General features: G+C 31.9%; 1 protein-coding gene across 1 annotated transcript; it reads left to right on the top strand.

Annotated features, from left to right (window-relative positions):
- The first annotated feature begins 898 nt into the window (after positions 1–898).
- Positions 899–1,901, top strand: LOC140893477 (non-specific lipid transfer protein GPI-anchored 9-like). The gene is made up of 3 exons (XM_073302543.1): positions 899–1,256; positions 1,322–1,384; positions 1,652–1,901. Exons 1-3 carry the CDS (start codon positions 932–934, stop codon positions 1,762–1,764), a joined length of 501 nt encoding a protein of 166 aa, XP_073158644.1. The 5' UTR covers positions 899–931; the 3' UTR covers positions 1,765–1,901.
- The last annotated feature ends 11,198 nt before the right edge of the window (positions 1,902–13,099 follow it).

The following is a 13,099-nucleotide window of genomic DNA, read 5'->3' as shown; positions in this document are numbered from 1 at the left end:
CTATAATTTGTTTTCCGTTTTTGTTCTGAAATTTTCCATTTCGAATCTTAGGTTGGATTTTATTTTAAATGTTTATTTATGATTTTTAAATTTTTTAAAGCAAATTATTAAAGGAATGCTGAAATCAGGGAATAATGTAAATAATGTTGTGTAATTTTAATTTGATATATATATATATATAGATGCAAATATTAATTCCAAAGATTCATAAATTTTTTTATATTTTTAATATTTATATTATTTAATTAATTACGAGCAGAGAAATAATTAGTGATTTTGTATAGAATTATATATTTGTATATAAATATATGTAAATATTCATACGTAATTAAAATTTGATATATAATTTACGGGATTTATGTTTATTATATATATTTATATTAAAAAAAATTCGAATCTTTGGAATTTTATTTTAAATAATTCATGTTTTTCAAAAAATTTTTGGAAAATAAATATTGTAAATGTATATATATGTATATAAAAAGATTCAAAGATTATGAAAATTTTAATGTATATATATGTGTATAAAAAGATGCAAAGATCATGCCATTTTTAATTAAATTAATATTATTATTTAATTATGGAATTTTTTATTTCCATTTTTAGTAATACGATTTTGGCAGAATTTTTTCAAAAATGGCAAAAAGTCAGTTATTATATATATAGATTGTTTTGACCAAAATAACATATAATTAAGATTTGGTGCATGATGAAGATGAAAGTTTGACCCAAAATGGATAATTTTCCCATTTGTCGCCAATTAAGGTAAAAAAAAAAAAAGTTAGAACGGCCTTAAAATTCGCTCCTGATACTGAGGTGAGCAAGATCTCTTCCTTAATCCATTCGTCCATAAAATCCCATGCAGACCACTACATTCCCTCTCACTCACTCACGCAATTAAACAGATCGAAAAGAAACAAAACTAGAGATCATGGTGAAATCCAACGTTGTTTGCTTGTTCTTTCTGGTGATATGTTCTCTGGTTTTCGTGGGTTTTTCCGATGAAGAAGGCGACAAAGATCCGCTGGCGTGCATCCAGAAACTGTTGCCATGCCAGCCGTATCTGAAGTCTAAGGCCACCCCGCCGCCGTCGTGTTGCGTGCCGATGAAACAGGTGGTAGCCGAGGAAAGCCAATGCCTCTGCGCTGTGTTTAACAATCCGAACATTTTGGAAAGTCTCAACGTCACTCAACAGGATGGAATCAATCTTGCAAATTCTTGTGGCGCCAATGCCGATGCATCCAACTGCAAAAAGGGTAAATTAACTTTTTTTTAATTACTCTATTAAGATACATAAAATAACAAGTTTGTTTGTAAACAGGTGCACCCTCTCCCGCTGCTGCTTCCCCAAAGGCTTCCCTTGCTCCTCCGACTTCTTCCAATGGTAAATTTTTATATATTAAGACAAAATAATCTACTCGAGTATGGTATCTACTATATTAAAAGAAATCATATGTCTTGTTTTGGAAATATAATAAAAACGTCACCTTCTCAATTATAATATACAAATTGTAGAAATGAAAAACATAGATTTTAAAATAAGAAATTGCACTTTCATGTCGTCGAATCTGAATCTTCCGTGATTATTGATTTTCAAATAAATTAAAGAAAGAATAAATTTTAATATTTATCTAATAAAATGATGTTTCAGGTTCTGCTGTGAGTCCACCTCCCAAAAGTGCAGGCAACCGTATGATTTCTCATGTTGTTGGATCTCTAAGCTTGGCTGTAATTTTCGGTTTAATTAGCATTATTATTAATTGAGATCTAGTCTAAAGTTATTCACCAAATGTTGGGTGGCTTTTTTTTATTAAAGAGATCTAGCTATTATGGTAGACTATCGAAATTTCATGGTTTCGAACCCAAAAAATTTCTTGTAAATAATTTGTGCTAAAATTTTACGATATTTGTCATATGCTCACTTCCTATTATTTCCATTTCATTTACACATACATGCACACACATGTAATCTTCACAAAAAATCTCGTGAGACCGGTAATTTTGTGAGATGTTTTCTTACTAGAACCGACTCATGAAATGTTATACATTTTTATGTCAAAATATTATTTTTCACTCTATATATGGCTCGGGTCGATCTCAGTCTCACAGATAATAACTATCTATCTATCTATCTTGTACTCCCTCCGTCCCGATTACATTGTCATGTTTTGTTTTTCACGCAGATTAAGAAAAATTAATTGGAAAAACAAATTTTATATAAACTTCCTATTTTATCCCTATTTAATGTATTAAAAAATGATTGCAAAATTTTCAAGATTTAGTTAATAGGGATATATTAGTAAAGAAGTGTAAAAAATATTACTAAATATGGTATATGACTATATATTTGGGAAAAAAGAAAAAAGAAAACGTGGACATTATAATTGAGATGGATGGAGTATTATTTACCGAATGTAAGTATATATATGTATTGTGGTACTTTCTTCATCTCACTCATTTAGGCTACATTTATATTTTCATCAGTCCCAATGATATAGTCTAGTTTTCTAAATAGTGTTATATTCCTACTATTTTACTAATTTACTCCTATTAATTAGTATCATTAACTACTTTTACAATTATTTTATTCTATTAAAATCTTCATTAAAGAATGCCAAAATGGAATATTACTTGAGTCCTTGACACAGTTTACTTTTCTTGCTTCTAAGTTCTCTCTTAACTTGGTTGATTTCCTTTAAGAGTGGATACATCAACACAATAACCATAAACGGTTATATATAATATATTACTAACTAGAATCATAAGTCAGATATAAATATTATTTTTTATTTTATCTATATATATATATATATATAAAATTACTTGTTAAAGTAATACAATTGTATTCATTGTTAACTTGACTTTTAAACTTTAGTTTTGATATGGATTTTTAAAATTTCATAGTTGTTGAAAATATTATATATATATATATATATATATAGAGTAAATTGTGAATAAATCCCTAAACCCAAACCTAACATTTTATAAATCCCTACAATAAAAATTCTTTCTTAAAACTCCTTAGGACCACCAAATTTGGTCAAATCCAATGTTTAATTCTTGTACCCAATTTATGCATTTATGTACTTCATTTATGCAATGATTATGCTCAATTATGGTACTTGAATTATCCGCAAAAATGGTATCAAAAATAAAAGATCCAAGAAGGTTTGGAGAAACCATGTTGAAAATAACAACAGAACAAGAACTTCAAACAGAGGATATGGAGCTTCTCAAGGTAACTCTAAATCACAGAGATATAGAGTTAAAAAATAAGGTATCCCTTGAAGATGTCAAAAAGAGGATCAAAGAAAGTTATAATGAGCATCCTTTGGCATAGTGGGATAGAAATCAACTCAAAGCCAGCCTTACTCTAAAGGAAGGCAAAGAGTATGAATTCGTCAGATATAAGCATATTCCGATGAACATAACAGATCAAAGGGATATGAGAATGATTATCAAGAAACATTTGGACCTTGGTCTAATCAAAGGAGTTTCACCATATAGCAGCCCAGGTTTTCTGGTCAGAAATCATGGTGAAATAAAAAGAGGAAAACCCAGGTTAGTTATTAACTACCAAGGTATTAATAAAATCCTGGAGTTTGATGGGTACTTCATACCTAGTAGAGAACACCTAATTAGTTGTGTGCGAAATGCTAGAGTGTTCTCAAAATTTGATTGTAAGTCTAGATTTTACCAGATTCGAATGGAAGAAGGCAGTAAGAAATTCACAGCCTTCTCTACTCCACAAGGACACTATATTTGGGAAGTTATGCCTATGGGATTGGCCAATGCACCCCATATATTTCAAAGAAAGATGGATAATCTTTTTAAAGATTATTTCAACTTTATGTTTGTTTATATTGATGATATTCTTATAGCATCAAAAAAAATCGACGAAAATGTTAAACACTTAGAGATTTTCTCTAAAATTTGTAAACAAAAAGGACTGGTTTTATCTGAAAAGAAAGCAGTCATAGCAACAAGGAAAATTGAATTCCTTGGTATTGAGATTGATGAAACTGGAATAATTCTACAACTCCATATTGTGGAAAAGGTAAATAATTTTCCAGATAAACTTAAAGATGTAAAACAACTCCAGAGTTTTTTAGGAGTAGTTAATTTTGCAGGGATGTTCATAAACAACCTAGCAATGTACAGAAAGGTGTTCAGTCCTTTGTTAAAAAAGGATGTCAGGTTTATATGGACCGATGACCATACTAAAGGGGTAAACCAATTAAATGAGATATGTAAGAATCTCCCAAAGATGGCTATACCCGTAGATGAAGATGATATGGTTTTATTTACGGATTCCAGTGACGAATGGTGGGAGACAGTCCTTACCAAGATCACCCCGGATGGAGAAAAACCATGCAGATATTGTAGCGGTCTTTTTTCAGAATCTGAGGCCATCAGATGGCATATCAACGAGAAGGAATTTTATGAAGTTAAAAGGGCTTTCGAAAAATGGCCATTATTTTTACTTGCTAAAAAATTCACGCTGAAGGTTGATAACACCCAGGTAAAAGCTTTCCTAAGAAATAAGATTGAATCTAAACCTGAGAAAGCTAGGTTATTAAGCTGGCAAGCATTATGTCAAAATTATATTTTTGATATTGTTATTATTAAATCTCATAAAAATATTCTTGCAGATTTCTTAACAAGAGATGGAAGGCAGTGACGTGGATTTCATCATGAAAATGTAGAGGCATCTCAGGGAACATCTTGGGTTGCTTCAAAACGAGTTCAACAAGTTAGCCATTAATGCTGAAATGGCCGGCAAGTTACAACAAGCTGATCGGATCAAAGTATCTAATCGAATTACAGGATGTATGCAAGCTCAAACCCAACTATGGGCTGCTATTCAAGGGCCAATTGTGAAGGCTATAGAGAAACCATTGGTTTCTTATAAACAAGATATGCTAAAACCATTGGTTTTACAAGAACAAGAAATACAACCACCGGTTGTGAAACAAGATGTTGAGGAATCTAAAAATCAAGAAACAAGTGCTAATCTATCATCAGCCTTTGATGATCTGGATGAAGCAACAATTGATGAGGATAACTCATCAAGTCAACCCTCTACCTCTGGGGTAAAAGAGGAAGAGATAAATCTTAGGCCCAACACAAACAAGGGAAAATCTAAGATTGATACTAAACCAACTATCATTTCTCCATTTCAGGTTTATCAACAGAGGTGAGAGAAATTAAGTACAAGAAGTGAAATTAACCCTAACACTTGCAGGGTTGATGTTGTAGGGATATATCCAAGGGTTTGGCTAAAAAATAATGTCAACCCTAAGGATGTAAAGCTATGGTATGAATTTGGGGCTTTAGCCTCAGTTTTATACAACTTCACCAAGCTTCCAGGAGATATCACAGCTACCAAAATGGATTCAGGAAGCAATCCAAGAAACATGGGCAAATAACGACCATTTGTCCAGAGGAGATGTGCTCGAATTATACTTCTTTAGTGCAGCTCCAGAACCAACAGGAAAAGGATCACACGAGCCCTTTCATTTCATCAAGCTAAGGAGACCTGGCCTGAATAATCAAAGATTCATCAAGGATCCTATATCTGAAGAAATTCCATTAGTGTCCACTTTTGGAGAAAATAAAATTTCAACCAGAAGGGCATGAAGTATTTGGGTTTGTCTCACCGAGATGGACAAGGTCAAGTTTTCGTTCAAATTTTATCAGAATTATGTGAACGGATCATTCCTGTTAAACACAATGACAGGAAAAACTACGGCTTTTGCGGAAGAACTCTTCGAAAAGAAGAGGAACTTTTTGTGGAACAACAAGCTGCCGGAGAGTAAAGAGACTCGCCGAAAATTTTGTAACATGGCTCATATCGGAAGATGGTCAGAGAATATCTGCCCAGAGTGTCCAAACCAGAAGGAGCCAGAATTCGGAAAAACCTTCAGACCCCGAACGGATCGAAAAGAATTTTTCAAGACAAGCAAAGGTGGACAAGGACCACCAAAGATGCATTTTTTCAGGGGACCACTGCAAAAGCAGTAGATGCCCCGACAACAATAAAGAAGGCATGTGAGGAGGATAGAGCCAAAAAAAAAAAGGACGACATGTGACTCCTCCACAAACAAACGATGCCATCAATAATGGCATAACAGGACAAGGTAGATAACGGGTGACTCATCCACTAGCTAAAGATGCCATTAATAATGGCAGAGAAGGACAAGATAAAATAACTGTAAGATTTCCTGAAGTTTTTCGGTGAAACGAGTGGAACCTCAGCTATAAATACAAGCGTTCAAGGAAGCTGAAGACATCAATCATTCCCTTCAGTTTTCTTACTAATAAATTGTTATAATATTTCTCTTTCTAAGATTGTAATAAGTTTCCTTTTATGTATTTCAAGAACAAAGCTACTATGAGTAGCTAAACAAGTTGTCTTCTTCTCTTTAAATGAGTTGATTTATGTAATAATATTATGTCTGAATAATTTTTCTAAAGTCTCTTGTTCTTTCATGCTCATATTTTATAAATAAATTCATATACCATACGCCTTAAGGTAGAAATTGAATTAAGGTTGTGCTGGGTGTCATTGAAGGAGCTTGTGCAGAAACCATCTGTTGCGACTGCGTGGTTGGAGTGTGAGGTGCACTTCGTAAAACTAGGCAGGTATGACCCGACGACACTTTGGTCAAAGAGGTTTTTGAATTTAATTCATCTTACGGAAGCATGTTGGACCCTAATCCATAGTATATCGGCTGAAAACCTTGCGTGAACGATAGTTCTGCTTTTCCTGAACTGGTTCGATAGGTAAAACAATGCCACGTACAAAGGATTAAATGTTAAACACTTTGTTAAGACAAATTTGGGGACCACTAGGGAGTTGAAACAAAAAAATTTGAGTGTAGGGAGTTAAGAGAAAGAAATGTTTGAGTTTGGGGATTTTAAAATAATTTGTCCATATATATATATATATATATATTAGAGTTGAATGTTGAATATTGAGTTGTAAAATATTGAAAATTAGTGTGTGATGATGTAGATGATGATGTATTAATTTTTGGACTAATCTCCAAATTAGATCTATAAATAGGTCTCTCCATTTGTAAAGAAATACACAATTGAGTTGAGAGAAAAATATTATAAAGTGTAGAGTTTGATATATTTTGAGTTTTGGAGTTTTTACTTTTTTACCATAAATTTTTACTTTTTCACAACACGTTATCAGCACGATCGCTCGAAGGTTCTCTATAATTTCCGACGCTCCAAAATACAAGAAGAAGTCAAAAATATTCAACAAGTAAGAATATTCATTTTTACTGTTTATATATTTTAATTGTGTATATATTAATATATAGTTTCATGTTATTATATAAAAGGCTGTCTATGACACCGACCTTATAATAACGTGATATGATATATATTTATTATGTATATATACTAACTATATTTGTATAATTTCATAATATTATATAAAAGGCTGTCTATGACACTGTTCTTATAATAATGTGATATGATATACTATACATGAATTTATACTAACTATATTTGTATAATTTTACAATATTATATCAAAGGCTGTCTGTGACACCGATCTTATAATAATGTGATATGATATACTATACCTGACTTTATACTAACTATATTTGTATAATTTCATAATATTATATAAAAGGTTGTCTGTGACACCGATCTTATAATAATGTGATATAATATACTATACATGACTTTATACTAATTATATTTGTATAATTTCACAATATTATATAAAAAGATGTCCACGGCACCGACCTTATAATAATGTGATATGATATACATAATTATTTAATTATAATTATCATTATATGCATCGCATGATTATCACAAATTTTTATTCAACACATAATCATTTTTTTTCTTACCTCCAACGGTCACAAACGGTCATAAACGGCTAGTTTTTTTGCCTATAAATATGTTCACTCAAACTCATTTTCAATCACACCAAAATTCACTCTTTCTCTAAAAATTATTTCTCCTCGTTTTTTTTGAAGATGAAGATGATGACATTTCTAAGGCTATTTTTCATAACGATTATGATCTTCATGCTCACGGGTCTTGTACTCACCGGCAATTATCCACCGCATACTTTTCATCTATTTTTAAACATACTTGTATTCGTCGTTTATCCATTATTTTGTATTGTCATATTAATGAAAATTAACTTATAAAATGCACACCATGTTAAATTTTACAAAGCTTAAATTCGTTGCTCTCGATATCACTAGAAAAGAACAAAGAATTGTTAATGAGAAATCATAAATCCCGACCCAATGTATCTACGGCATTTCCAGAAGCAAATGTCGTAAGTAAAAATGAAAACCAAAATCAAAGGCATAAACTAAATTTTGGTTGAGGTCGAGGATGTGGTCATGAACGTGGACGTAGAAATGATCGCGGTCGTGGTCACGGCCGTGAATATGAAAATAATCGAGATAGTTACTTCAATAACTAATCTCAAAAGAACATCACGAACCACCCAAAAAGGCAGCATGAAAATATGAGTGAAAATAAAAATCACTCAAAAAGATATGAGAGTGTTTGTTATAAATGTGGCACTCCAAGACATTGGTCACGTACCCCTGAGCACTTATGTAAGATCTTTAAAGTATCGATAAAGGGAAAAGAAAAAGAGACCAATTTTATTGAAAACAGTAACCATTTAAGTGGTTCAACTTATTTCAATGCTCCCGATTTTTTCAAATGATTTCGAGAACATTTATTAATATATTGGTGGGACTGAAATGTAACATGCTATATTTTTCATGCATTCTTATGAAACATGCTATATTTTGCATATATATATTATCCTTGATTTTCTTTATTGCATTTTTTTTAAGTATGAAAAATGCTATGAGCAAAGATAAACCCATGGAAGTTTGCATACCCGATAGTGGTACAACGCACATCATTCTCCGAGATAAAAGATATTTCTTAGAATTAAAACCAAAAAAAACAATGGTGAATACAATATCAGGTCCTGTAGACTTGATTTAAGGTTGTGGAAAAGCACATTTTTTGTTACCTAATGGTACAAAATTTTTGATAAATGATGCTTTATATTCACCAAGATCAAAAAGAAATTTGTTGATTTTTAATGACATATATTCTCATGGGTATGATACTGAGACGAAAACTGATGGAAATAAAAAAATATGTGTGTCTTACCACATATAAATCAGGAAAAAAATATGTGATTGAAAAATTATCAATGCTCCCTACTGGATTGCATTATACACATATAAGGCCAATCGAATCAAATATGGTGTTTAATAATTCTTCAATATTAACCAATTGGCATGATCAATAAGGACATCCTGGTTCAATAATGATGCGAAGAATTATTGAAAATACACATAGTCATCCATTGAAAGACCATAAGATCTTTCAGAATAATAAGTTTCAATGTAAAGCATGTTCTCTTGGAAAACTTATTATAAGACCATCGCCAGCTACCAAACAGAATCACCCATATTTCTTGAACGTATTCAGGGTGATATTTGTGGGTCAATTCATCCACCTTGTTGACCATTTTGATATTTTATGGTATTGATCGATGCCTCCAGCATATGGTCACATGTATGCTTATTGTCAACTTGGAATGTGGCATTTGCAAGATTAATGACCCAAATAATAAAATTGCGGAATCAATTTCCTGATTATACAATCAAGAAAATAAGACTTGATAATGCTAGAGAATTTACTTCCCAAACTTTCAATGACTATTGTATGTCAATGGGAATTACTGTTGAACATCCTGTTGCTCATGTTCATACACAGAATGGATTAGCTGAATCATTGATTAAACGTCTACAACTGATTGCTAGACCAATAATTATGAGAACAAAACTCCCTATTTCTATATGGAGACATGCAATTTTATATGTTGCGGTATTAATTCGCATCAGACCAAGTGCATATCATAAATTCTTCCCATTGCAGCTTGCATTTGGTAAAGAACCAAATATTTCTCATCTGAAAATTTTTGGATGTATGGTGTATGTGCCTATTGCACCACCTCAATGATCAAAAATGGGTCCTCAAAGAAAAATTGGTATTTATATCGGTTATGATAGCCCATCAATCATTCGATATCTTGAGCCTCAGACAGGCGATGTGTTTACAGCACGATTTGCTGATTGTCATTTTAATGAAGAAATCTTCCCAATGTTAGGGGGAGAAAAGAAACACATCGAAAAAGAAATCACATGGTATGTACCATCATTGTTATATTTGAATCCAAGGACCAAACAATGTGAGAAAGATGTACAGCAAATTGTGCACTTGCAAAGAATTGCAAATCAAATGCCAGATGCATTTGCAGACACAAAAGGGGTAAAAAAATCATATATACATGTTGTAAATGCCCCTGATCGAATTGAAATTCCAAAGAAACAAATTGAAGACACTCATGATGTCATAAAACGCTTGAAGTGTGGAAGGCCAGTCGGTTCCAAGGATAAAAATCCTCGGAAAAGTAAAGGCATAGAGAAACACGATGATCATAAAATAGAAAATGTTGTTCCAGAAGAAACACCTGATGATGAAAAAGTTCTCTCAGAACCATAAACTGACGAGAATCGTGAAATCTTTATCAATTATATTAATACTGGAAAATATGGAACCAAAAAGACATAGAAGATATTGATGAGATATTTTTTTATAATGTGGCTTGTGACATCATAAATGAAAATGAGGATCATGAACCGAAATCTTTTGGTGAATGTAAAACTCGTCATGATTGGGCCAAATGGAAAAATGTCATCCAGGTTGAATTGGATTCGCTAAATAAACGTAATGTTTTTGGACCTATAGTCCTCACACCTGAAGGTGTAAAACCTGTTGGATACAAATGGGTTTTTATTCGAAAGCGAACTGAGAAAAATGAAATAGTCAGATATAAAGCTAGACTTGTTGCACAAGGTTTTTCTCAAAGGCCTGGAATTGATTATGAAGAAACGTATTCTCCTGTTATGGATGCAATTACGTTTTGATATTTGATTAGTTTGGCAGTATCTGAAAATTTGGAAATGTGTCTTATGGATTTTGTTACAGCTTACTTATACGGATCACTTGATAGTGATATATACATAAAAATTCCTGAAGGATTTAAGATGCCTGAAGCACAAAGTTCAAAACCCAGAGAATTTTATTCTGTAAAATTTAAAAGATCATTATATGGGTTGAAGCAATCCGGCCGAATGTGGTATAATCGGCTAAGTGAGCACTTGATGAAAAAAGGATATGTAAATGATCCAATATGCCCTTGTGTTTTCATCAAGAAAACAACATTCGGATGTGTAATTATTGTTGTATATGTTGATGATTTAAACATAATTGGAACGAATAAAGAAATTCAAGAAGTTATGATGTACTTGAAGGAAGAATTCGAAATGAAGGATCTTGGAAAAACCAAGTATTGTTTGGGTTTGCAAATCAAACAAAAAGAATGTAGAATTTTTGTTCACCGGGCAAATTATACAGAAAAGATCCTTAAACGTTTTAATATGGATAAATCAAATCCATTAAGTACTCCAATGGTTGTAAGATCATTAAACATAAAAAAGGATCAATTCCGTCCATGTGAAGATGATGAAGTTATTCTTGGTCCAGAAGTACCATATCTATGTGTCATTGGTGCCCTTATGTATTTTGCAAATTGCACTAGACCTGATATATCTTTTGCTGTAAATTTATTGGCAAGATTCAGTTCATATCCAACAAAGAGGCACTGGAACGGAATTAAACATAAATTCCGCTATCTACGAGAAACGACAGATTTGGGAATTTTGTACTCAAAAGACACCAATCAAAGTATCATTGGTTATGCTGATGCTGGATATTTATCTGATCCACATAAGGCACGTTCCCAAACCGGATATGTATTTACTCGTGGAGGCACCGCAATTTCTTGGCGTTCACAGAAACAAACACTCGTAACAACTTCATCAAATCACGCTGAGATTATTGCGCTACATGAAGCAAGACGTGAATGTGTTTGGCTAAAATCAATGACACAACATATCCAAATTTCTTGTGGATTATCAGCAGACAAGAAGTCTGTGACGCTGTATGAAGATAATGATGCATGTATTGCTCAAATGAAATAAGGATACATCAAAAGTGACAGAACCAAACATATCCCCCCAAAGTTCTTTGCCTACACTCAAGAACTTGAGAAGAACAAAGATATTGATATCTGTTACATTCAATCAAGTGAGAACTCATCAAATCTCTTCACAAAGGCACTTCCTACGACAATATTCAGAAATCATATATATAACATTGGGATGCGCAATCTACGGAATATGTGAAGAATCACTTGTGTTAACATGAGGGGAGTTTACGTGGCTGCACTCTTTTTTCCTTGATATAGTTTTTATCCCACTGGGTTTTTCTTAGTAATGTTTTTAACGAGGAAGTACAAAAACACATAATAAAGACAGTCATCATATCACGATCATCATCACAAGGGGAAGTGTTGAAAATATTATATATATATATATATATATATATATATATATATATATATATTAGAGTTGAATGTTGAATATTGAGTTGTAAAATATTGAAAATTAGTGTGTGATGATGTAGATGATGATGTATTAATTTTTTAACTAATCTCTAAATAAGATCTATAAATAGGTCTCTCCATTTGTGAAGAAATACACAATTGAGTTGAGAGAAAAATATTATAAAGTGTAGAGTTTGATATATTTTGAGTTTTGGAGTTTTTATTTTTTTACCATAAATTTTTATTTTTTCACAACAATAGTATATATTATTATATATTATTCAACCACATTAGTGTCTTTTCTGCAATGCTATTGTACGTACGTGTGTGTTTGCGCTTTGAGCATACTTTTGTTGGTTGTTGCATCAATAAAAAATTTAGCAAGTATGAAAAAATGTATGGCAGTTGGAATACGAGAAAATTAAAAAAAAAAAAGGTAGTAAAGTACTGAAAAAATAAGATTAATTTATTTTAAATGAAAAAATAAAAAAGTTATTTATATTTTTTTTATTCTTTTTATATTGAGGATTAGTTTTGGAGTATCATACCAATTAGGTACTACAAAACTTACTT

Source organism: Henckelia pumila, chromosome 3 (assembly GCF_033568475.1).
Source record: "Henckelia pumila isolate YLH828 chromosome 3, ASM3356847v2, whole genome shotgun sequence".
Classification (NCBI taxonomy): Eukaryota; Viridiplantae; Streptophyta; class Magnoliopsida; order Lamiales; family Gesneriaceae; genus Henckelia; species Henckelia pumila.
This window is presented reverse-complemented; position numbering and strand designations above follow the sequence as displayed.

Bases quoted from the DNA above. Each gene is read 5' to 3' on its own strand.
- LOC140893477 (XM_073302543.1), top strand. From the start codon at position 932: ATGGTGAAATCCAACGTTGTTTGCTTGTTCTTTCTGGTGATATGTTCT. The intron at 1,257-1,321 runs GTAAATTAACTT...GTTTGTAAACAG, and splicing joins TGCATCCAACTGCAAAAAGG to GTGCACCCTCTCCCGCTGCT. The intron at 1,385-1,651 runs GTAAATTTTTAT...ATGATGTTTCAG, and splicing joins TCCTCCGACTTCTTCCAATG to GTTCTGCTGTGAGTCCACCT.